A 25,544-nucleotide genomic window follows, 5' to 3' on the forward strand; every position below is an offset into this window, starting at 1 on the left:
ACTTGTGTGGCAGAAAGACATTATTGTCTACCCCTGTCCAAGTCAAGAAAATTAGGGCTTGTGTGGCATAAAAAAAAACATTACATGTATTATATACCTCTGTCCAAGTCAAGAAAATTAAGGCTTGTGTGTCAGAAAGATATTGTCATCTACCCCAGTCCAAGTCAAGAAAATTAAGGCTTGTGTGGCAGAAAAACATTATTGTCTACCCCAGTCCAAGTCCAGAAAATTAAGGCTTGTGTGGCATAAAAACATTACATGTATTATATACCTGTACCACTGTCCAATTCAAGAAAATTAGGGCTTGTGTGGCAGAAAGGCATTATTATCTACCCCAGTCCAAGTCAAGAAAATAATGGGCTTGTGTGGCAGGAAGACATTACATGTATTATATACCTCTGTCCAAGTCATGAAAATTAAGGCTTGTGTGGCAGTAAGACATTATTATCTACTCCAGTCCAAGCCAAAAAATTAAGGCTTGTGTTGCTAGAAAGATATTGTCATCTACCCCAGTCCAAGTCAAGAAAATTAAGGCTTGTGTGGCAGAAAGACATTATTATCTACCCCTGTCCAAGTCAAGAAAATTAAGGCTTGTGTGGCAGAAAGACATTATTGTCTACCCCTGTCCAAGTCCAGAAAATTAGCGCTTGTGTGGCATAAAAAAACATTACATGTATTATATACCTCTGTCCAAGTCAGGAAAATTAAGGCTTGTGTGTCAGAAAGATATTGTCATTCACCCCAGTCCAAGTCAAGAAAATTAAGGCTTGTGTGGCAGAAAGACATTATTGTCTACCCCTGTCCAAGTCAAGAAAATTAAGGCTTGTGTGGCATAAAAACATTACATGTATTATATACCTGTACCACTGTCCAAGTCAAGAAAATTAGGGCTTGTGTGGCAGAAAGACATTATTGTCTACCCCAGTCCAAGTCAAGAAAATTAAGGCTTGTGTTGCTAGAAAGATATTGTTATCTACCCCAGTCCAAGTCAAGAAAATTAAGGCTTGTGTGACAGAAAGACATTATTATCTACCCCTGTCCAAGTCAAGAAAATTAAGGCTTGTGTGGCAGAAAGACATTATTGTCTACCCCTGTCCAAGTCAAGAAAATTAGGGCTTGTGTGGCATAAAAAAACATTACATGTATTATATACCTCTGTCCAAGTCAAGAAAATTAAGGCTTGTGTGTCAGAAAGATATTGTCATCTACCCCAGTCCAAGTCAAGAAAATTAAGGCTTGTGTGGCAGAAAAACATTATTGTCTACCCCAGTCCAAGTCCAGAAAATTAAGGCTTGTGTGGCATAAAAACATTACATGTATTATATACCTGTACCACTGTCCAATTCAAGAAAATTAGGGCTTGTGTGGCAGAAAGGCATTATTATCTACCCTAGTCCAAGTCAAGAAAATAATGGGCTTGTGTGGCAGGAATACATTACATGTATTATATACCTCTGTCCAAGTCATGAAAAATTAAGGCTTGTGTGGCAGTAAGACATTATTATCTACTCCAGTCCAAGTCAAAAAAATTAAGGCTTGTGTTGCTAGAAAGATATTGTCATCTACCCCAGTCCAAGTCAAGAAAATTAAGGCTTGTGTGGCAGAAAGACATTATTATCTACCCCTGTCCAAGTCAAGAAAATTAAGGCTTGTGTGGCAGAAAGACATTATTGTCTACCCCTGTCCAAGTCAAGAAAATTAGGGCTTGTGTGGCATAAAAAAAACATTACATGTATTATATACCTCTGTCCAAGTCAAGAAAATTAAGGCTTGTGTGTCAGAAAGATATTGTCATCTACCCCAGTCCAAGTCAAGAAAATTAAGGCTTGTGTGGCAGAAAAACATTATTGTCTACCCCAGTCCAAGTCCAGAAAATTAAGGCTTGTGTGGCATAAAAACATTACATGTATTATATACCTGTACCACTGTCCAATTCAAGAAAATTAGGGCTTGTGTGGCAGAAAGGCATTATTATCTACCCCAGTCCAAGTCAAGAAAATAATGGGCCTGTGTGGCAGGAAGACATTACATGTATTATATACCTCTGTCCAAGTCATGAAAATTAAGGCTTGTGTGGCAGTAAGACATTATTATCTACTCCAGTCCAAGTCAAAAAAAATTAAGGCTTGTGTTGCTAGAAAGATATTGTCATCTACCCCAGTCCAAGTCAAGAAAATTAAGGCTTGTGTGGCAGAAAGACATTATTGTCTACCCCTGTCCAAGTCCAGAAAATTAGCGCTTGTGTGGCATAAAAAAACATTACATGTATTATATACCTCTGTCCAAGTCATGAAAATTAAGGCTTGTGTGTCAGAAAGATATTGTCATTCACCCCAGTCCAAGTCAAGAAAATTAAGGCTTGTGTGGCAGAAAGACATTATTGTCTACCTCTGTCCAAGTCATGAAAATTAAGGCTTGTGTGTCAGAAAGATATTGTCATCTACCCCAGTCCAAGTCAAGAAAATTAAGGCTTGTGTGGCAGAAAGACATTATTATATACCTCTGTCCAAGTCATGAAAATTAAGGCTTGTGTGTCAGAAAGATATTGTCATCTACCCCAGTCCAAGTCAAGAAAATTAAGGCTTGTGTGGCAGAAAGACATTATTGTCTACCCCTGTCCAAGTCATGAAATTTAAGGTTTGTGTGGCAGAAAGACATTATTATCTACCCCAGTCCAAGTCAAGAAAATTAAGGCTTGTGTGGCAGAAAGACATTATTGTCTACCCCAGTCCAAGTCAAGAAAATTAAGGCTTGTGTGGCATAAAAACATTACATGTATTATATACCTGTACCACTGTCCAAGTCAAGAAAATTAGGGCTTGTGTGGCAGAAAGACATTATTGTCTACCCCAGTCCAAGTCAAGAAAATTAAGGCTTGTGTTGCTAGAAAGATATTGTCATCTACCCCAGTCCAAGTCAACAAAATTAAGGCTTGTGTGACAGAAAGACATTATTATCTACCCCTGTCCAAGTCAAGAAAATTAAGGCTTGTGTGGCAAAAAGACATTATTGTCTACCCCTGTCCAAGTCCAGAAAATTAGGGCTTGTGTGGCATAAAAAAACATTACATGTATTATATACCTCTGTCCAAGTCATGAAAATTAAGGCTTGTGTGTCAGAAAGATATTGTCATCTACCCCAGTCCAAGTCAAGAAAATTAAGGCTTGTGTGGCAGAAAGACATTATTGTCTACCTCTGTCCAAGTCATGAAAATTAAGGCTTGTGTGTCAGAAAGATATTGTCATCTACCTCAGTCCAAGTCAAGAAAAAAAAGGCTTGTGTGGCAGAAAATCATTATTGTCTACCCCAGTCCAAGTCAAGAAAATTAAGGCTTGTGTGGCATAAAAACATTACATGTATTATATACCTGTACCACTTTCCAAGTCAAGAAAATTAGGGCTTGTGTGGCAGAAAGGCATTATTATCTACCCCAGTCCAAGTCAAGAAAATAATGGGCTTGTGTGGCAGAAAGACATTACATGTATTATATACCTCTGTCCAAGTCATGAAAATTAAGGCTTGTGTGGCAGAAAGACATTATTATCTACTCCAGTCCAAGTCAAGAAAATTAAGGCTTGTGTGTCAGAAAGACATTATTATCTACCCCTGTCCAAGTCAAGAAAATTAAGGCTTGTGTGGCAGAAACACATTATTGTCTACCCCTGTCCAAGTCAAGAAAATTAGGGCTTGTGTGGCTAAAACACATTATTATCTACCCCAGTCCAAGTCATGAAAATTAAGGCTTGTGTGGCAGAAAGACATTATTGTCTACCCCTGTCCAAGTCAAGAAAATAGAGGCTTGTGTGGCAGAAAGACATTATTATCTACCCCAGTCCAAGTCAAGAAAATTAAGGATTGTGTGTCAGAAAGACATTATTATCTTCCCCTGTCCAAGTCAAGAAAATTAGGGCTTGTGTGGCAGAAAGACATTACATGTATTATATACCTCTGTCCAAGTCATGAAAATTAAGGCTAGTGTGGCAGAACGACATTATTGTCTACCCCTGTCCAATTCAAGAAAATTAAGGCTTGTGTGGCATAAAAAACATTACATGTATTATATACACTGCAAACACAAAACCATCCACCCATGACACACACATACACAGAGCCATACACTGCCTACTACTTTGCTTACAAATACTACACACTAACAAGTCACACACACACACACACACACACAAGTACTGTAGATGCGCATAGTACCTAGCTACCTGGATGTCAACTGTAGATGGCACTATTCCGTTTGGCTACTTGGACACAACCCCTCTCTAAAATTTGGACATTTATTTTGGGCCTTTTTGGGGGAATATTTTTTCTTGTGTGACTAAATCTTAGTTGATTAGAAATGACATGTCAGACATCTTAGACACTGAATATGATAGTTTTCTTGTGTGGCTAGACACACAAGTCTAAAGTGACACACAAGGATATCTCATACGTAAAACTAAACACACAAGCATACCATCGCAAACTCGTACGGACGGACGGACGGACGGACGTACGGACGGACAACCCGAAAACATGATGCCTCCGGCACCACCTTCGGTGGCGGAGGCATAAAAATATTCAATGAAATCTAATATTCGATTTTGAAAAAACCAAAGTATTGTATATTGTCTTATATTAGAAGATCTTCATGGAACTTGGGAAACTTTGAAAAAAACTTTCAACAGGTTTGGGGTAGTTGTAGAGACAGTCTACTCAACATGGCTCTTAATTCCTTGTCAATATTGCCTGCATATAGACATTATGGTTCGATTTCATTTCATCCATCATCAAGAATTGCACTTGCCCTCAAAGCAGCCAGTCCGCTCTCGTATTCCTGAAGAGCTCTAGAGAGTTTAGCAGCGTTGCTGGGATCAATCTCGGTCTTGAGCTCCATCAGATAGGCTTCCGCTTGACTGAGGACCTCCAAGGAACCAAGCCAGTAGTAGAAATGCTCAGAGGCAACCTGCAAAGTAAGAGGAAAGATAGCACGTCAAATTGCTGCAGTATAATTTACTGCAGTATAACTTTCGCAGCAGTACGATCAGTTATATTATTCTTGACTTGACAACAGTATAAACCATCAATAGAAACTATCCCAATCACCACCACCATTACCATCATCCTCATCATCATCATCACCACCATCACCATCATCCTCACCATCAACATCATCAAATCATCATTTGCACTAATATCAGCCCCTCATCATTTACACAGAATAAAGTTTTGGTGTCCAGGTCCAAAACCATTTGATGTTACACGGTCATTAGTGCAAATAGTTGTACAACCAATGAGGATCTACTAACATACCTGCGTAGTTAGATTCTTGAAGATTTTACTGGCAGTTTTGTGACATCCCTAAAAAAAAAATGGACGAAAATGAAATTGAACGTGTGATATTAAAAAGATATACTCAAGCAACACTAGAAAACATGTTTGAATATTACTGCTCGCATGCACACTATTCATAATAGAAACACATTCATTTTGAAAGTCAATAAAAAATTGAAAGCAGTAGCAGTGCAGAATGAATATAGGTTTTTGTGATAGCTATAAATTGCAACCTACCACTCTAGTAGCTTGTCTAGCGATACGATAGGCAACCCACGGTCTACACTCAGCCAAGAACACGGCTTTGTCTTCAATAAAAGTCTGCTTTGAAGTCTTCTCCTCAATCAACACCAAAACAGCGAGGGCAACCTGTTTCAATGATAATGATCATAATATTAATAAATAATAATGATAATGATGATGATGATGATGATAGCAATATTACAAATGACATCAGTGAATAAATATTCACAAGATATATAATAAATAATTAGGTACCACGTACATGCACTTAAATTAAAACATCACGTCTTTTGATAAATTAATTTCATAATTTGATTTAAAGATGAATGCACACAATAAACTAAGCACTAATATATCATTATTGACTAGGCTATGTCAAACCAGTTCCTGACACACAGAAAAGCATTCAATGTTGTTTGAATGATGGAATCTTTAATGTACTGTGCCTCAAACTCAATAGACAAATACTCTTTAGCAATATCACATCAGATGAAAATTGTAAAAGAGTCTTGAAGTAAACGATTGCTACCACTCCTACCAGGCCGGGTTGCTTCATTGTTTAAAATATTCAAATATATCATTCTTATGAGGAAAACTTTTTTTCTTTCTGTGAGATGCCCTCAAAATAGTAAGTTGGTATTTGTTCATAAAGTGATTGCTGATAATGTATAGCCCCAAAAATTTCTATTCTAAAGTAGTGTGCTTCTTTTTTTTTCATTCCATTCCATTCTGTTTTCTCGTTTCTTTTGCTGTTAATTTCAATGTCGTGTATCTACAGGTCCAGTGCACCTACCAGAAAGCCTCCCTGGTCTCGATCAGTTCCACTTTCTTCCTTCTGTAGGACCAGACTGAACTGGTCCTGGAGAATATCCCTACTCTGGACCAGGAGTTTGGGCTTGATCTCAGAGAGGCTAGCCAGGCAGTGACACATTAGAATACTGCTCTCGGCATCTGAAAAAGCAATGTGGATTTATCATGTTATGACAAAGAGCAAATCACCACAAAATAATGTTTATGCAATCAATGCTGATTAAAGCACAGTGGAACCATCTTGCACATTATTCAAACCCTTCAGTAGGACCAGATTGAATTGGTCCTGGAGAATGTCCCTACTCTGGACCAGGAGTTTGGGCTTGATCTCAGAGAGGCTAGCTAGGCAGTGACACATTAGAATACTGCTCTCAACATCTTCAAATGAAAGCAAGCTACAGGCAGATAACATTATAAGAACACAAAACCAGTCAGAACTGATTGAAAGCACAGTGAAAACACCTTATCACCGCAAGGGGTTTACAACAATAAAATTGCACTTCATTTTGGAATTTTCTTTTTTCATAACACTTACCTGGTGCTAATGACAAGTCTGCGGCTAGCATCTCCATGAAGTTACATGTTTGCGATGGACATGCCTTGCACAGACTGTGTATACTTTCTAATGTAATCTGGGATGAAAAAGGATGACAAAAAATGTGATAATTTCCATGAGATATTGTCTCACTATTCTGCAATCACGAGGACAAGTTTCAATCCCAACCCCAGCCTTATAAAAGACAAGCATTCATCTAAAATGGTATCTTTTGAAAGAGGTGTGGTTCATGGGAACAGGTATTAAGAACAATATCCTTGAAATATATTAAGCAAATAACTACCGTTGGTGAGAGTGATGGGACAAACTATCACTTCCGAGGCGATCTGGATGTAGCTATCTTTCCGAAGCGAAGCTGAGGAAAGATAGCGTATACATTCTGATTGACGAGGAAGTGATAGTTTGCCATCGCCTGAAACCAAAAGGTGATTATTTGCTTTATATTCCACATCTAAAACAATTTAACTACAAAAAGAAAAGGACGTGTATGCATCTACATGAAAGACACCAGGCCCAAATTCACACCAAAAAAGTTAAAAGTTTAACCCAACCCCTTGAGGGTACGGTGCGCGCATGTGTTTGCTTTAATTGCACTCATTCATACTGTTGCGCATAGTGAAGGCTGCTTGCAAAGGTGGATAAGTACCGGTAGCTCTTGCAAGTTACTACCGGCACTCTCTCGGGGAACTGGTGGCAGTTTCACACCGGCGAGGACAAACCAGGACGGGTGTGAACCACTAGACCCTGCAGTGACTGGTCGAAGGATGTCGGGAGTTCCGTATCGTCAATCGCCCTCAATGCTGTCACGGTAGCATGGTTTTCTGTTAGGGTTTGCTCCCTTAGCCTTAGTTAGATTCTAAAGAGAACCTGAACCACAGGGCAGTGGTTACAACTAAGCATGGCAAAACCAATTAACAATTATTAAAAGAATGAGGCGATTACAATTACTCTTATGATAAGAGTACTAATTGAACCCACAAAATATTACCTTACTTTATTGAATATATCTCTATTCAGTGCTGTGATAAAAACACTGATTATAGTAGAGAAACAAAGATTTTTTTCCTCGAAATAAGTGCAAGAATATTAAGGAGATTAAGGGCAGATCGAATTACCTTAGGATATCAAACTAATTTAAATAATAAATTGAGTAACTGATTATAATATATTATGAATCAATTGATTTGATCTGCAGTAACCTTTAAGTAAGCTATATGGTAATGCAGCAGAACTAATGATAGTCTATCGTATATATATATTGAGGAGGTATCAGCAATTAAGGTAGACTAAACTATAAAAAATATTTTTTTTTTTAAATTTTAAAAAAAAAGAAAAAAAGAAGAAGATAAAGACGTATGACATGAAAAGAATATAATCGAAATGTCCGACTAAGTTCCGTGGCACAAACTCGGCATTATTGGACAAACCTACCATTGGAGAAACCTAACAATTACAGGGCTTGGTCTTGTTGCTCTGTTCGCCAGCAGTTTAAGGATATGAAACCCCGCGGCACACTACTCACAAGAGCTCTAACAAGCCAAGCTTATGCAGAGCCTAAAAGTAAAATAAAATAATACCGCGTATGTACCACTCACCCAATCGATTCAAGAACAAATTATGATTAAGTTAATCACGTAAAACAGGAAATATAGAAACAATAATTGAATAAACACCAAATTGTGAACTATAATAATATTATCAGCACTCAAACACACCCAACGCACATATCAGTACAAAGCGTAATATATATATCTTTACAAATCCAGTAATATAATTATTTATTATTATTATTATTATTATTCATTTATTTATTTATTTATTATTCATATTATTTCATATTAATAGTAACATAAAATGTTCATATTGTAATAAAGGATAATTCCTCTGCGCGTACTTCAATTGAAAGGCGCTGGCGCAGGTGTATATGCGCAATTAAAAATTAAGAAGTAATAAAACAAATAACAGAGTGCGCAATATGTTGTCACTGACAACAGGTGCTTAGCACTACGCGCAGCAAAAACAACTGCAATCCTGACCTCCTTCACTATCAAAAAACCAAAATTTGATCACTAAATCACCAAATATATGAAAATCAAAAAGCTAAATCAAAAGACTCATTCGTAATGCGCGCTTAATTACGCTGGTTTTAGTGCGCTTTAGGATAATCTTCAGTGAAAGTGCGTTGTCCTGTGTAGATAGTACCTCTATCTTCAGTGAAAGTGCGTTGCACTGTGTAGAATTCAGCCAAAAAAATACACGGGGGCGGAGGGCGGATTCGCCCCGGAAAGACCATAAACAGCCCCCGAAATAGGCTCAAAATCCGATTTCGGGGGCGACATCAAACAGTGAAATGATCTCAAATCGCCCCCGTAACGATTACGAGTGGTCGCGCGCTCTCTTCTAGCTTCGTATTCATTGCGTGCATTTCTTGGTCCGCGCGCTGAATCTCCGTGTAAAATTGTATAAACAAAAATCGGTCGTAAAAAAACTCATCCATATTCCATACCTTACCTGGCTTACCATGTCGCAAGCAAGTACGCCAAAACACGTACATTTTCGCAGTTGCGAGAGATCGAGACGGAGCGTAGGGGTCGAGTTTTTGGCGGTCGATTTTGTTTTGGTAGAAGCTGAATCTAGACCATGAACCACTAAATGATGGCGAAACTGCAATCAATTTCCATCACGAATTCACGATTGCCGCAATTTTATAAAGTTTCCATAAATAGAGGTATGAAATTAAAGCCTATTTTGTGATATTCTCGCCATGTTTACGTAATTTTGATAATCATTTCTTAAAAGTAAAGAAAATCAGACAAAATCACCGTGACTGACACGCATTTGTACAATACAGTGCATTGCCGCTGTGCAGTGTGTGTGAGTGAAGATGGGCTAAAGCTCCAACACCGGCAGCGCAGGCGTCCGGCAGCGCAGGCGTCTGACGCCTGCGGCGCCGGTGTTGAAGTTTCCTGCAGCTGCAGTGTGTGTGTGAGTTGGGCTGAGCTCGAGTCGAAGAGATTTGACACTTTGAAATTGTTATCTGTTGGTTTGCATCATTATTGGCGCGATTTCAATATAGTTTCGTGAATAGATTTACGAAACCTGAGCTTAGAATTAGTAAAAGTATTACTAATGTCTACGTTTTTAAACGACTGTCTGATTTTCTTGTGAAAATTTTACTTTGAAAAATGATTATCGAAATTCATGGCCAGAAATAGTCACAATCTAGGGTCTATTATGTTACAGTTCTTGCATCAAATCAATGCATGAAAACTTAGTTATTGAACTAGAAAAAGGGGTTTCTTTTTTAATAGGCAATTATGAAGCAGGAAGCCCGAAACCTTAGCCTACTAAACAAATCTCAACAAACTGTAGGGCTATCCTTTTATGAATTAATGAAAAAGTAGCCCCAGAAAAAAGAGCCCCCGAAATGGAAAAAAGAGCCCCCGAAAGTTGAAAAAGTAGCCCCCGAAAATTTCCCCAAAATTTGAAATGGAGCCCCCGAAATGAAAAACTTAATTTTTTGCCTTAGTACTTTCTACACAGTGTAACAAACTTTTTGCTTCTCCCATAAATAATGGAGAACTATCTTTCATCACGTGATTTACTTTTGACCAATCATAGAGCAAGATTGTTAGTATGTGGAATATAATGGGTGCTACATTTGACTATTCTGATTTGATAATACTGATAATCACTTCCTATCCCTGTACAAATATGTTATCTGAATATGTTTTTTTCATTCAATCATCATCATCTTCAAGATGAACTGTACATACCAGGCCTAGTGGTCAATTCAGCAACTTATTAATCACATGTTACAAGGTTCAAATGACCTGTCACAGCTCAAACAACCTTTCACAGACAAACTAACTGTAACTGTAACTCTTGACACTGGTAAGAAAAATTAATCAAAATTGATTGCTTGAAACCCGATCATGGTAGCTGAAAGGGCCAGTAATGATATACAGTCAAGCCTGTCTTAGGGGCCACCCCTCTTTAAAGGCCACTTTCTATGATGGCCATGTATTTTGTCTGCCTCAAGAAACGAATGTGTGTTGTAGAACCTGTCTAGAAAGGCCACCTGTCTACAGTGGCCATTTTTTCTGTTTCCCTCGGGTGACCTTGTGTGCGGGTAAGCATGGATCCGATGACCGGGGTAATAATATATATCTGTAAAGCACATTGAGAGAGCCTGCAGTCCTGAAATGCGCTATATAAGGATGAACTATTCTTATTATAGACAGGTTTGACTGTACCTTGTATAGCACAAGGATACTCGTAAAGTAGCTGTACTTTGAGAGAATAGAGATATCACACCAACCTTGAGACTCTTCACAGCCGATTTGGAACGGCCGTCCTCCATGAGGCATTGCGTGGCCACCGTCTCCATGGCAACACTGACATCCTCGATGCCGTCCTTCATCTTCTCCTCCGTGAGTCCTCCTTGTCTGCACATGAGCCTGATGAGAACCTGGAGGGCCCTGGAGGTGACGCACACTTCCCAGTGGGCCAGGAGACTCCTGCACAGTTCACGCACCGAGCCATCTGAGGAAAGATCAAAGACATTTGATCATTGATCATCGACGGCTCTTAATTGACTGCTTGATCAACAGGTCGATTTACAGAGGAGTATCATCAACAAGGCACTTGGAGTCACCCTCTTGCCTTTCAATCAAGAGTTACACATATAACGTGTTAGCAGATCATTGTCCAGCCATTTGAAGACATATCGAACAAATTTCTGCCATGGTCACTTGAATCATTAACCATTAACCTGCAACATTATTTCACATACATAGGTACACAAAAATACAGTGCAAATATCACTTTGTTACAGGGAGCACATTACATTCCAAATGAAAAAGTGATTCCCTGAAGGGAAAAAAGCAAGAATATTTTGCATATTTATTTGTTTTTCTTCACCAGAGCACATGGTAGATTTCCAGAGTTCTTTTTAGGAGCTTACCAGGACCCTGTCTTACAACGAGTTGATATCAATCGCAACTATGAACATAAGAAATACAAGACTGCAAACTTGCGATTAATTGGAGAACTTGCGATTGATTTGGATCAATCTTTGTAAGACGGGGCCCAGAGCTAAGTCATCCATTTAATTTTTCATTTGAGAGAGACAAAAAAGGGGAAGGAAGAGTCATGTTAAATAGAAGCTCAGTGCTAATGCCCTAAAAGCAAGTGGGAAAAGAAAAATGCATCCTTTGCATATATATAGGCAACCATCATCATTTTCATGAACACATCATTTCATGTAAGCCTCTTCCTCACCCGTATCTGATGTCAGGAACGCTGGCGATGATGACAGTATCCTCAGAATGTCCAGGCAACCGACGATGAGCCTCTTCTCCTGGTCTGCATTGCAGAAGAGACACAAGGTGTCCACGTTGGCCTGGGACCAGGCATGCGGGGCCTTGTGGGCAAGGGTCAGGAGCTTCGCGATGCAGATGGACTTGATGGACCGTCGGATGTCACTCTCCAGGTATCCCAGCAATAGATCGACCTGGTAACAGTAAGAAGTGCAGAATAAGATCCAAGTTTCCGTTTCTGATCTAGGATAAGCACTGATATAATTTAAAAACCCTTTATCACATCACAAGTTCAAGGGTTAAGGAACTATTCCACGTTTATTTACAATTGGAGAATGCGTAGTGAACATAATCCCATGCTCATACAAATCATCTTTACATAAAAGGGCTACAATTCAACTACATACAACTCACCATTAATCAACCATATTGAATTTTCCAACACTGAAAAACCTGGGAGCAAACACACAGGTCTCTCCCCAAACAAGGAGTTTTTGACCACACCCTAAAATATTGAGGCCCTAGCATTTCTAGCACAAGTCCAAAAGCAAAGCTGACAGTATAATATTGTAATCATGCCTCCTTACAGATTTCCTCAACAGCCAAGTATGCTATAAAACCGCTAGAAATGTAGAGTCAAAGTAAAAGACCAATATCAATACAAACCACAAAGCCTACAAACCATTCCCAGTAAATCAAAAAGGGATTCACACGACTGTTACAAACAAACAACCAACCAAACAAATCTATCAATTTCAAAATGTTGTCAAATGACTGTCCTGATAAATCCAGTCATGCCTCACCCATACCTGCCAACATTTGAAATTAAGAATTAGGAATTTTTAGCATGGTATGCCTTCAGCGGCAGTCTAACTGGCAATACGCGGTAAATCTGTCTCAAAAAGCGAATACAAATTCGCTGCTCGATCATGCAGCCATTCAACGCATGCAATACATGAACTCTCAAATCACGGCACATGATAAAACTCAAAATTTTGAAAAATTTGAATATTCTGAATTTTCAGGTCCTAAAAAACCCCCAAAATCAGAATATTCGGGATTATTCCGAAGGTGTGGCAGGTATGCTCACCTGATCGGGGATGTGCATGTGTGAAGCGGCGGCCAGGTCTGTCAGGGTGTCCAGGGTGACGGTCAGGAAGCTCTCCGCAGGGTAGGAATCCAGGAGCCTGAGGCACATGTGACGCACTCTGCCCGACAGCTCGCTGTCGTAGTGCATGTGGCAGAAGATGGGGATGAGTTTCATCTTGACGTCGATGGGTGTGGCCAAGCCTGAGCATGGGGGGAAAAAAAATATTTTGAATTTTTTATTTTATTATTTATTTTGAAAAATAAACCATTAATGATCTAATCTTATAAAATACTTCTAGCAGCCAAAGATGTTTTTTTTTACACAGTTCAATGCTTAAAGTTCATTCTTGATATTCTAACTACCAAGGAAATAAAACCCAATTTACTAAAAATTATATTATTTCAAATTAATATAAAAGCAAAGAAAAACAAATTATTACAAAAGCTTTAAAATATTTATCTCTTTCCTTTACCACTAACCTAAAAATCAATGAAGAGGAACCAAATGTTTCACCTCCATTTTGGATTCAAAGAGACAATAATCAGCTGGGATGTTCAAACCACTGTGCATCTGACTAAGATCATCTGCCCCAGGAGGGCCAGGACTACAACAAATCTATAACGCCTGACTCCAAGAACTTGGTATAAACACCCACACAAAAAAAATGTTCTCTCACCTTCAATCAACTGGACCAGTTTGTTGCTGATGCCTGAAGCAAAGGTCTTGGATTCTGCCGCAAAGCAGGAGGCGGCAAAGATGGCTGCCTCCAGCTCTATGAGATCGTGGGAATCCAGACCGGCGTGGATGCTGTGATGAACTCGTTTACGTTCTGCAATGATCGGTGCTATACTACCAAGGACCCTAGAAAGCGAAGTATTTAAAGTTACTCAAACAATAACTGGTTTACTTTGGTTTAATTTTGCTAGTGCACCAACATGAACTCTTGTCAACTTCACATACATCATGTACAGCAAATGAACAAAATAGGCTACATAAGAATTTAAATAGCAAAGTACAAATGTATGCAAAACATTTGTTTCTTGCAGTAAAATATGTTCTGATGAGGCAAAAACAGCTGTTAAGCTGAGAGATGACATGATAACAGACACTTATGGTGATTTTAAAATTTACAAGGCTAAAATAATTCGTGGTTGCAAATTCAATGACTTAAAACAATTCTTCTGCAGAGTTTAATTCTAGCTCTGATCCACAGTAAAATATCCACTTCTTATCAACTCCATCTCACCTGAGGGTGATAGCTCTAGCCACTGGGTCGTTGCTGTGGATGACAAAGAATATCCTTCTCACAAACTCATCCACATTGAGAATCTTATCCAGGTGCTTCACGCTCTGCTGGGAAACCCTCAAGACACACTGACGTAAGAAGTTGTTTCTGGACAACAGAAAGAGGAATAAGAAACCAAAAGCAATGTCACTGTTGTGATGACAGAAATAGTATGCCTTAAAACCTGTCTTTGAAGACAACTAAATCTATTCAGCATTTTCAGTTAAAAATATTAGTGTTTTGTTGTTGTTTTTTCCCCAAACAATCAACATTAACAATAGCAGATTTTCCAATAAACATGGAGTTTTCTTCTTCGATTTCCAGCCATAACAATTATTTGACTAAATTTCATAGACCTACAAGAGCAGAGGAGAGAATGAGAGAGAGAGGGACAGAGAGGGAAAGAGAGAGAGAGAGAGAGAGAGAGAGGGAGTGAGAGAGGAAGAGATGAAACGGAGCAGGGGATGGAGTTCAAAATAAAGAGGAAAAAGTGGAAAAGAGCTAATTCAGTATGCAAGATGTTTTGCACAATGATTCAATTATTCCATCTATTTTTAATGTATTGATTAATTATTTTATTTTATTTCATTCTAATTTCATCTATTTATTGTTTTTGCAATCAAAATCACTTTACTGCAATGCAGACATACATACCCATCTCTGAAGACATCAGCCAGCTTGAGGAAAGCCGAGTTGATCAGGATGGGGAAGGGGTACTTCTCAAAGAGCCGGGGAAACCGAACGATTGCTTCACACTGCTCTCCAACCTTGCTAGAATGGAGACCTGAAAGAAAACAATTTTCATTTCAGAGCTACCGAATAAATCTTTACGACCTATTATGCCCAAACAATAGCTTTCAAAAAATATTTTGAAATTTTTGTTTACAGATGTTTATGCATTCTAACATTCATATTCCTTTTTACTTTTATTTTCTATTTCATTGTTATTAGTTGAATTGCCACTTTTGCAATGGTAAGACATTAATACTCATTACCAAGTCCCATCATTTGTCAGTCCCCTGGTTGCTTTACTTACAAGCATACACACCAAGTTCTGGCATGTGACATGGTTACTATGTCAACACATTGGAAGACCAAGTGCAGTTATCACTGCAAAATATAGAGGGACTACAAGAAAGAATTCAATTTGATGGCTAATTTCTTGGTTCTGTGACATCTACGTGTATCTCTTCTTTACTCATTATTTATTTTTTTTAATGTGAGAGATGGAGTAGATATATATATATGGATATCTTCTTAGTTTTTGTGAGTGTGTTTGAGAGTGTGTTACTGTTGGGCTGTAATTTTGTATCTGATGGTGTAGCCAGCCATCCCAGGTCAGCAATGGCTCTGGCAAAAGACAAGCTGAGGAAGACGGTAAACCAGGGTGGAAAAACGGCCTTTGACGAGTCAACCTTCCCAAAAGCAGGGATATACTCAACCTTGGACCAAACCAAGCAACTTTGAAGTTGTTCAAACACGAACGCTGAAACTTTTTTCTTTTAAGAGAATTTCTATTCAAATAGAAGTTTGTCAAGTAAATCTCAGTGAAGCAGAAAATCTTCAGGGGATCATCTACATCGAAGTGTTACCATAATCCATATGATACCGAGAAAAATTCTATGGAACCAAGAAGCAGTTAATGAACACAGGAGTGCAACAGAGAGCACCAGGACCTGATCATCAGATGTTATTATGTAGATCTAATCAGGTAAAGGACACCCGTGTTGAACTCTCCCAAGACGTTCTGGAGGGTAGAACCGTCTTTGGTCACAACATCAAAGACGATGAAATATGGGCCACCCTAAACCAGTTGCGAACTCAACAAAGAGAGGCGGTCTGTAATTTTCTGAACAGCTTCATAAATGGCATGATCAACCTCATTGACCATCTCTAGAGTTGAGAAATGCTGCAGAATCTTGCTCATCTACCAACATAAGCAGAGGGCAGAAATTTTGCTTTCTTCACTCAAGTCTACAAAGAGCACAGAACAGGCCAATTAGAAGCGTCGAAGGAAAGATGATGTTTAAGGCCAATAAAACCAGCCATTGGCTGGAAAAGAAACTTCCTCTTGCGTGGGCATATTTGATATTTGTCCATTTGATTTGTGTGTGTGTGTGTGTGTGTGTTTTATTTATGTTTGATTGTTTGATTTATTATACTATAGCATATTATTACTCTAAAGGCAAATATGCCTTGGCGACGACATGACCTCGAGGCAGTTCTAAGGAGATTAATAATGGGAGAGATAACATCTCATTCAGCCTCACGAATGTATGGGGTCCCATTGTCCACCTTGAGGTACACATTCCATGGAAGGACACCACTGGTTGCGTGTCAGGGACCCAACCCATTCCTAACTATTGCGGAAGAGGATAAGATTGTGGAATGGGCTATTGAGATGGCCCGAATAGAGTAAGGTCAAACCAAATTTGATATCCAAAACGCGACAAGGCATTAAATAATATGTAATTGTCTACTCTCGCAAGTCAAAGATGAACAAGGGACGTGCAAACTGCTTCAAGGAAAGCATGTCAGGTGACAAATGGTGGCAGGGATTTAGGGCAAGACATCCTAAACTCGTTTATCTAAGGCCTCAACCGATGGGAAAGGAGAGAGCGGTAGTGTCCAGTCAAAGAATCGAAATGTGGTTCAAGGACTTCGAACAGTATTTGCAAGAGAATATGCCTTGCCTCGAGGCAGCTGTAAGGAGATTGAAAATGGGGGAGATATCATTTCATTCAGCCTCACGAATATATTGGGTCCCATTGTCCACCTTGAGGTATACACAACTTGGGTACACATTTCATGGAAGGACACCACTGGTTGCGTATTAGGGACCTAACCCATTCCGAACTATGGCGGAAGAGGACGAGATTGTGGAATGGGCTATTGAGATGGCCCGAATAAAGATACACCAAAACATGAGCTGGAATCACCATATTAGCCTGGTTGCCAAGAAGGCAAACTGCACCCGTCCTTCTTGCAACGCAACATGAGCTCCTGCCCAAGAAACATCAAGGTGCTATGCTACAAGGCTCTGCTCAGACTAGACCAAAAGCTTCAGTCTCTATATCGTCTGGCTCCACTAGACCTCCGGATATAGAGACTGAACAATCGCCTATGCCATCGTACGTTGAAGATACACTCTACGGGTATACGATAAGACGATACTGCCCTGACGCTAAGTTAAATCCTTTTTTTGTAAGAATCGCATGCACTAACATATACAATTGGCATTTAGAATTAAACCACACATGATAAACATTAAGAAAATATGTACCTTGGACCTCTGCATATGAAATCTTCTTCAAAAAAGTGTTATTATCTCTTCCACTTGACTGTCTTCAGACATCAGCCATCTTGAATCAAAGTAATGAATATTCATGACAAAGTTTTTTAGTCTCCACCCCATTGACCTCATTCATAGACGTGCGCGTACGTGCACGTACATGTACATCACGCATCGGAAATGCATGGTGGATACTGGGTGTGTACCGGGTGGTAACAGGTGCAGTGGTGGTGGTCACATCAGGGAGATGAGAGTTTAAACTCTCTGGTCGACCTTTTTCTCAGTGAACGTTAGGTACACAACCGTTAGGGTTCAATTTCAACGATCATGGCTGATTACTGGTGTTGTAATTGTGGTTGTGATTTGGTTTATGATTCAGAGAGACGTACTTTAAATGCTAAAATCAAAAATAAGAAATTTTCATCAGCAGATGACCTTAAATCACTAGGAATGGAAATGACCCCTGGTAAGAAAAAATGAATCTAATTTGTCCCACGTGCTCCAACTTGTTCGGCAAACTATCCGAGTCCGATGCAAATTTAAAGGAATCCAAAAAAAACTTTTAAAAAAATCAGCAAAACACACAAGTATGTCGGATTGAAAATTAAACGAGAAGAACGGTCACCATACTCGGCTTCTAAATTTAAAAGGAGAAAAACTAGCAACACGCCTGTCAAAGATGAGACAACGTATACGTACAAGACGGCCCAAACACAGACTGGAACTTGTCACTCGGGACAGTCGAGGAAACGGGTAAGTTTGTACTTTACATGGGCGGCGATCCCGGGGAGAAGGGGGATCGTCGTCCCCCCCCCCCCCCCCCCCCCCCCCCCGGAATATTTGAAAAAGTGCACAAAAAAAATGTATAGCAAATACTGACTGAAGACTGCAACACATTTTTAGGCTCTGGAGGGCTACGCTCCCTCGCATAATATCCTTCAAAATGTACAAGTAGATATTGTAGAAAAGTGAAGTGTGAACAAAATATATTGCTTGTTTTATACTATAGTTTTTTTAAATACAACAAAACTTCAAAAACTGTGAGGGGTAGTCACTTCCGTCACCTTCACCCCTATCGTTCACTGTGCTCCCTCGCGCAGGCGTACTGATGCGGGGCTTGGGGGCAGTTACCCCCCCCCCCCCCAATAAAATGTAAGGAAGGATCGAGACCCAAGATTCTGGAAATTGTCTGACAAGGCCACCCCCCCCCCCCCACCCGTAAAAAAATAAAATAAAAAAGAAGGGGAAAAAGCTGCTGCTACTCACGTTTGAGTTCTCATGTTGTCTGCTTCACGTGCGCACGCTATCCTCGACGTGACGCGCGGAGGAGCCAGCTGTGGCGAGGTCAACCATCCTCAATCGTATTTGAATATTCATTAGCCCCCATTTTGATTTCTGTCGGTCAGAATGCTTCACGTGGGTCATCGAGAAGCAGCCAAAAGCTCGGTAAGTCCTTTTATTTCTTTTATATTTCTATTTCGTGGGGAAGGGGGGTAAAAAGGGAACTTTTAGGGACTGACAATTGCCTAGAAAATTACTGCAATTGAAGATAAATGATGTATTTCTCCTCAAGTTTGTCATGTTTGTTGGAGGCGCCTAACGGCTAAAATCTAGCCGTGATATCTTCAACACATAGCCTATATGAGGGTCATACCGTCTGTGTATGGGGAATATCGACAAATGTCAGTTTTATTAAAGAATGACCCATACCAGACGGTTATTTCTGTCTATGCTCAGACCTGTCCTGGAATACGGAAGCGAAGCGTGGGACCCCTTCACCAAGGTTAATATTCGGAAGCTGGAGATGGTGCAACGGCGGTACACCAGGTTTACCATAGGAGACCACCGTCGTACTACAAGTAGTGTAACCAACATGCTCCTTCATCTGCAGTGGCCCACCCTTGAAGAAAGGCTTGCTCAGTTCAAAGTGATAATGAATTACCGCATACTCTTCTCCTTGGTTGATGTACCAGCTGCGCAATACTTCAATCAGGTCTCAACTTCCCTTCGTGGCCATCAGATGAAGATGCATATCCCATATGCTCGCACTTGCACATATCAGTAAAGTAAGTAATCAGAAAACCTTCGTTCCAGACACCATCAGACTCTGGAACGTTCTCCCTGCAAGTGCAATCGCCTGTACCTCAGTAGCCAGCTTAAAGACTGAGGTGCAGAAAACACAGTTGCGCTAGGATTGCGCCTGTTCTTTTTAACCGCACATAGATTAGATCTTCCACATTACTGTACATAAATATCTGCACAACCCCAAAATACGAAGATACACCAACAACATGGTGACCTGTAATTCAACAGAAGAAGAAGAAGAAGAATAGGGTTTGGTCAAACCAAATCTGATATTCTAAGCAAGATCATCCATCCTGTAAGAAGATAGACCAAGAAGATAGACCTGGAAGCTCGACTGCTGTCTCAGCATTCTTCCAGTATTTGCGGTAAAGTAAAAATAAAGTAAAAAGAAAGCCAAGAAAATGCAGTCGTCAAAGATAATGGGATGTCCAGCAAAACTCCACATGAGGGAAGTCGCATGTGTAGTGATTCAGCCTGAGCCACTACGGCTCTGGCGGCATATGCGCGTAAGTCCCGCATTAGGCGACACCCGCGGTAGTTTCCGCGGGCGTGCTTATCACTGGGAACGTTAGATTTGGACTGGAACTGTAACCGCGCGACATGCCGTTTGCTGTGTTCCTCTGAGTCTCGGATCTCAACGTAGCTTCGTGGAGCTCCACTCATCGGTGCTTCTTGAGACTTACTTCAAGCAGTTACTTCTACAGCCTATGGTAGGATTGACCCTTAGTATTGTAATTAAGCATATTGCGTAGTTATTTAGGCCCAGTAAGATTAATAACCGCCCCGTCACTACAATGGCGTAATCGCTTATTTTTTATCCCAACCTGTTCGGGCTAGTTTTTTTTTATCGCGCACGTTTTTGAGCCGCCATCTTGTCGGTATATTCACTCGTGTGTTGAAGGGATTTTCTATTTTTGTAATTTCATTCGTAGGGCCTTGTAAGCTTGTTTATTCCCTTTTGGTAGTTGATTAGTGCTGTAGATTAGTATTTTAGGGACTCGTAGAGTATTTTCAGTGCTGTATTCCGATTTTTGGGTACTCATTTCGGTGTTTTGGGGATTATTTTTTGTGGTCGCACACATGTCCGAGCCGCCATCTTGGATACATTGACCCGTGTGTTGAAGGGATTTTTTATTTTTGGAACTTTTTTCGTAGGCCCTTATAAGCTCATATTTTTTCATTTCTTGTCTACTTAGGGTTGTAGGATAGTTTTTTAGGGACTCGTTGGTATTTTTACGGCCGTATTTCGATTTTGGCATCGGTTTCGGTCAGTTTTTGTACTTAAATTTGCTCGTTTTTTTTTCTACTCACTAGACTAGTTGTACAGCCGTTTTTTGTCGTGCTCGTAGTTTTGATCCTCTCGCCAGAGTTTTATACTTTGGAGATAATTCCACGGTGTTCTTTTTCGGTGAGGTATAGGGTCGGTTAAGTAGAACTTAGTAAGTAGGGGTAGGCTCTATTTAGACTAGTTTCAACCCTCTTGCCGAAGTATTATTACCGTGGAGATAATTCCACGGTGTTTTTTTCGGTGAGGTATACTATGGGTATAGGGTTGTTTAAGTAGGAGTAGAATTAGTGAGTCGGAGTATAATTAAATTAGTTTCAACCCTCTCGCCGAAGTATTATTACCGTGGAGATAATTCCGCGGTGTTTTTTTCGGTGAGGTATACCATTGGTATAGGGTTGTTTAGGTAGGAATTTTTTAGTAAGAAACTAAGTAAGATTATGAAAGAAACTAAGTAAGTTATTAAGTAGGCAATAGGTCTTTTCTGTACAAAACTAAGTAGTCTACATGTAAGTTAGTAAGTAAGCAAGTAGATTCTATATCTATTTTCTGGAACTACGTACGTTAGTAAGTAAGCAAGAAGGAAGGATTGGGTAGGTACCTAAGTGGGATTTTTGACTGTCAGTCTTGTTTTGTATATCTGTGGATTTTGGGTTAAATCGTGGGTGGTATTTAATTTCACCTTCATTTCATCATTACTAATATTGTACGGCCATCTCGCCGAGCATTATACCGTGGAGATAGTTCCGCGGTGTTTTTCGGTGAGGTATGTTGCCGGTTTAAGTGTAGACCTAGTCCTTTAGTGTTACTTAGTAGGGTTTAGTTTTGGCCCACTCGCTGAAGCTGTTCACCGTGGAGATAATTCCGCGGTGTTTTTTCGGTGAGGTTAAGGTTTCAATATTTACCTGTCAGGCACTTTGACTTAGTAAGCTATTAGGAAACTAAGTAGGGTATTATTAAGTAAGCAAGAAGGAAAGATTGTTTGTGTATTTAATTTTATCATTTGGCTATTTAACCGTTGCTGATTTAAAGCCGGTTATGGCCTCAGAGAAGGTTAAAGTTAATTATGTGACTGAGGAGACCCTTCTTAGGGTTGTCGATAAAACAAAGTCTGGCAAAATTATTAGTTGGAGGGAGCAATGTGGGAGCTTAACTGAGGAGTTATTTTTGCAGTGTCCCCGTCTCCATGAAGCCGAGGAGCTTTTACGTTTATTTGATTTTGAGCCTTATCAGGCTAAGATAGTTAAACCTACAGATGGAGGCCCAGCTGGGCCTGTAGCCAGTTCTACGGCTGAGCGACAGCAGGGGAGGAGCTCGCCGCATCCGGCCAGCTCCCCAGCCGAGCCCACAGCCGAGTATCGGCTTAGGGCCGTTGACTGTCCGCCGTCCAGGGAATCCCCGCCCGACAGGTCTTATCCTCCTAGGGAATCCCCATCCAGAGAACCCCCACGTAGGGATTATTGTTATCCCTCTTCTAGGGATTTCCCTCCTAATACTCATGGTCCATCTTCCAGGGAACCCCCCCGTAGGGATTATTATTATCCCCCGTCTAGAGAATCCCCTTCTAGTAATTGTGGTCCGCCTTCCAGGGAACCCCCACGTAGGGATTATGTATATCCCCCTTCTGGGGAATCCCGACCTGACATTCAGTATCCTCCCAGGGAATCCTCACCTGGGGGTCAGGGAGAGTACCGGTCGCAGGGGCGCCGGGATTGGCCCCCCCGTCTGCCGAGGTCACTTAATTACGATGGGCGAACAAGTTGGCATTCCTTTCTCAGGAAGTTCACCAGTTATGCTGTATCGTGTCAGTGGAGTCCAAGCGAGTGTTTGGATGCGCTAGGCTGGTGTTTGGAGGGGTCGGCCTCAGATTGTTTTTCGAACCTTAGGGATATGGGCACTAATTCTTATTACCATATGTTAACAGCGATGGGGCGTCGGTTTGGGGCTACCCGATTTCCGGAGGAGGCCATAGCCGAATTTCGGACGGCTCGCCAACTCCCGGAGGAGTCTCTCCTTGGGTGGTCCGATCGGCTCCAAGCTTTGTCCTTTGAAGCTTTTGGGTGGGACCAACGGGGTGACGGCACTCAAATGGTATTGCAGTTATGCCAGGGTTGTACGGATAAGGCGGCGGGTTTAACAGCTCTCAATACGCGCCCGAAGTCCGTCGAGGAGGCCCTGGAAGCCATCAGGTGGGCGCAACATACCCAACGTGTTGTTTATGGGAGCGAGGCTCGCCGTACGTATTCGGCTCCTCGGCAGCAGGTGCAGCAGACTTGCATGTACGATCAGGAGGTGGGCAGTTATGTTACGGTTGAGGAGCCGGTAAGTTATCGTCATACGCAACCCTATCCCCTGAATCGTTCCCCAACAGTTTCCAAAGGTCGAGATGTTCCCCGTCCGGCTCCTGTGGAGGACCGGGGGAAGGTCACAACGCCTTTTGAAGTTCAGGCCAGGAATGACATTGGCTATTTAAAAGAGGAAGTCGCCAGTCTTAAGACGCATGCGTACAACACCGATTGTATGCTAGAAGAAATACTGAAGACTGTTAAGTCTTTGGAGTTGTCTATGCTTTCCCATGCCCGCCCTCTATCTCCCGTGGCTACTGGTGTTCCGGAAAACCTGGAGGGATCGGAGAGCGAGGCCGATCTCCGATCTGGAAACCGAGAGGCCTACAATCGGTAAATACTGGGGTAGTTAATGTAGTTAGTGACCCGCCTGACTCTTCGGTCGGTCCCTTGGACAAGGTAGTTAATGTTAGTGACCCGCCTGACTCTTCGGTCGGTCCCTTTGTCAAGGTAAATAATGTTAGTGACCCGCCTGACTCTTCGGTCGGTCCCTTTGTCCAGGTAGTTAATGTTATTGTCGGGGGGGAGGAGGTACATATGTACTATGGAACAGATTCCAGGGCAGCCTGTATCCAGAGAGTTTGTGTCGCTAGGACGGCCGTGGTGCCTCCTTCTAGTGGGAAGCGGGTAACATGTAAGGTTGTTGGGAGTCCAGGGCTCCAGAGTAAGGACCTTTCCCTTTTCCAGCCCACCCACAGGCTCCCATTTTGGTTTCCTCGGATCGTGTTTGATCGGGGGAAATAACATGTTAAGTATATATATTATGGTTCATTATCAAAGCCATTCACAACGGCTCGTCCGCGAGGACATGGTGCCGGTTCCTGTTCCTGGGAAATAACATGTTTGTCTTAAATATATATATTTTAGTTCACTTTTGTTTACACTGTTTAATTTCATTGTAAATCGTCCATTCTGAGTTCCTGAACTATAAGTGTTGATGTTTTTAAACTGAATAGATAACAATTAAATAAAACTGAAAAGTTTCTGCTTCGGTTAGCGGAGTTATCTATGCTGAATTAGCTACTCCGCTTTAAGAGCTGACTAGGAAGCATTCTTTCCACAGGGAGACAGAGCACTCATGTGTGTTCGAGGCCATAAAACGGCCGGCTTTTGATATCTCCCAAGTGACACTACGTGGTACTGGTTCCAATAATAAGTCAGAATATGATCATGTTTTGGGGGAGTAATTCCTCTGGAGTAATTCCTCTGGATCAACAAGAGCCTTTTGGATTTGCTTGATGGTGTTACGGGCCTGGGTGCCCTGAATGATGTCAGGAACTTGCCGGCAGTGGCTATTGTGCCCCCGGGTGCCGAGTGGCCCAGAGAATGTAATCTTATTTTGTTGGAAGTGTTTTCACCTTCTATATCATTTTCCATCTGATTTCAGTGATCTGCTTTTATCATTCTAATACTTCTTATATGCACCGTTTGGACTGCCTGTAGGGAGCCGTTTGGCTCTCATGTGGGACTGCCCAGTTTCTGGACATTGTACCATCCAAACTGCACTTGGGGAATGGGGAGCCATTGGGCTCTTCCCCTTTTCTGCACACTTATTGCCATTCATCGTTTATGTTGATCACTCACACTTTCATGCTCGGTCACCTTGGGAATTTAATGTAATGCCCCGGTTAATCCCTTACGCCCGTGCCAAGACGTATTGCAATTTTTCATTATGTATTACCGGCACGGTAAGGGTTAACTGGTATATTTCTGTTTCTCTATGCCTGTAATGCCCCCGTTAATCCCTTACGCCCGTGCCAGGACTGCTATTCTTTGTCATTTACACGTGACACCGGCACGGTAAGGGTTAACTGGTATATTTCTGTTTCTTTCTGTTCTTGATCCCTGGGACATTTCCGGGACTTGAATCCTATTTAGTACTTAAATATACCAAATTGTGGAATACAGTG

At 40.9% G+C, this 25,544-nt stretch overlaps 1 protein-coding gene across 1 annotated transcript in view; it reads right to left on the minus strand.

Moving 5' to 3' along the window:
- Window positions 1-25,544, minus strand: part of LOC100889092 (integrator complex subunit 7) — a 49,402-nt gene that overhangs the window by 22,158 nt on the left and 1,700 nt on the right. Inside the window, exons 2-12 of the mRNA XM_030999672.1 lie at window positions 15,282-15,411; window positions 14,589-14,735; window positions 14,019-14,203; window positions 13,343-13,542; window positions 12,215-12,446; window positions 11,253-11,476; window positions 6,911-7,007; window positions 6,359-6,516; window positions 5,560-5,691; window positions 5,302-5,349; window positions 4,796-4,954 (exon numbers count right to left, since the gene is read on the minus strand). Of these exons, the coding sequence (XP_030855532.1) occupies window positions 4,796-4,954; window positions 5,302-5,349; window positions 5,560-5,691; window positions 6,359-6,516; window positions 6,911-7,007; window positions 11,253-11,476; window positions 12,215-12,446; window positions 13,343-13,542; window positions 14,019-14,203; window positions 14,589-14,735; window positions 15,282-15,411 (1,712 nt within the window). The remainder of the gene's footprint in view (window positions 1-4,795; window positions 4,955-5,301; window positions 5,350-5,559; window positions 5,692-6,358; window positions 6,517-6,910; window positions 7,008-11,252; window positions 11,477-12,214; window positions 12,447-13,342; window positions 13,543-14,018; window positions 14,204-14,588; window positions 14,736-15,281; window positions 15,412-25,544) is intronic.

This window comes from Strongylocentrotus purpuratus, unplaced genomic scaffold (assembly GCF_000002235.5).
Source record: "Strongylocentrotus purpuratus isolate Spur 01 unplaced genomic scaffold, Spur_5.0 spur5_scaffold_5, whole genome shotgun sequence".
NCBI lineage: Eukaryota > Metazoa > Echinodermata > Echinoidea > Camarodonta > Strongylocentrotidae > Strongylocentrotus > Strongylocentrotus purpuratus.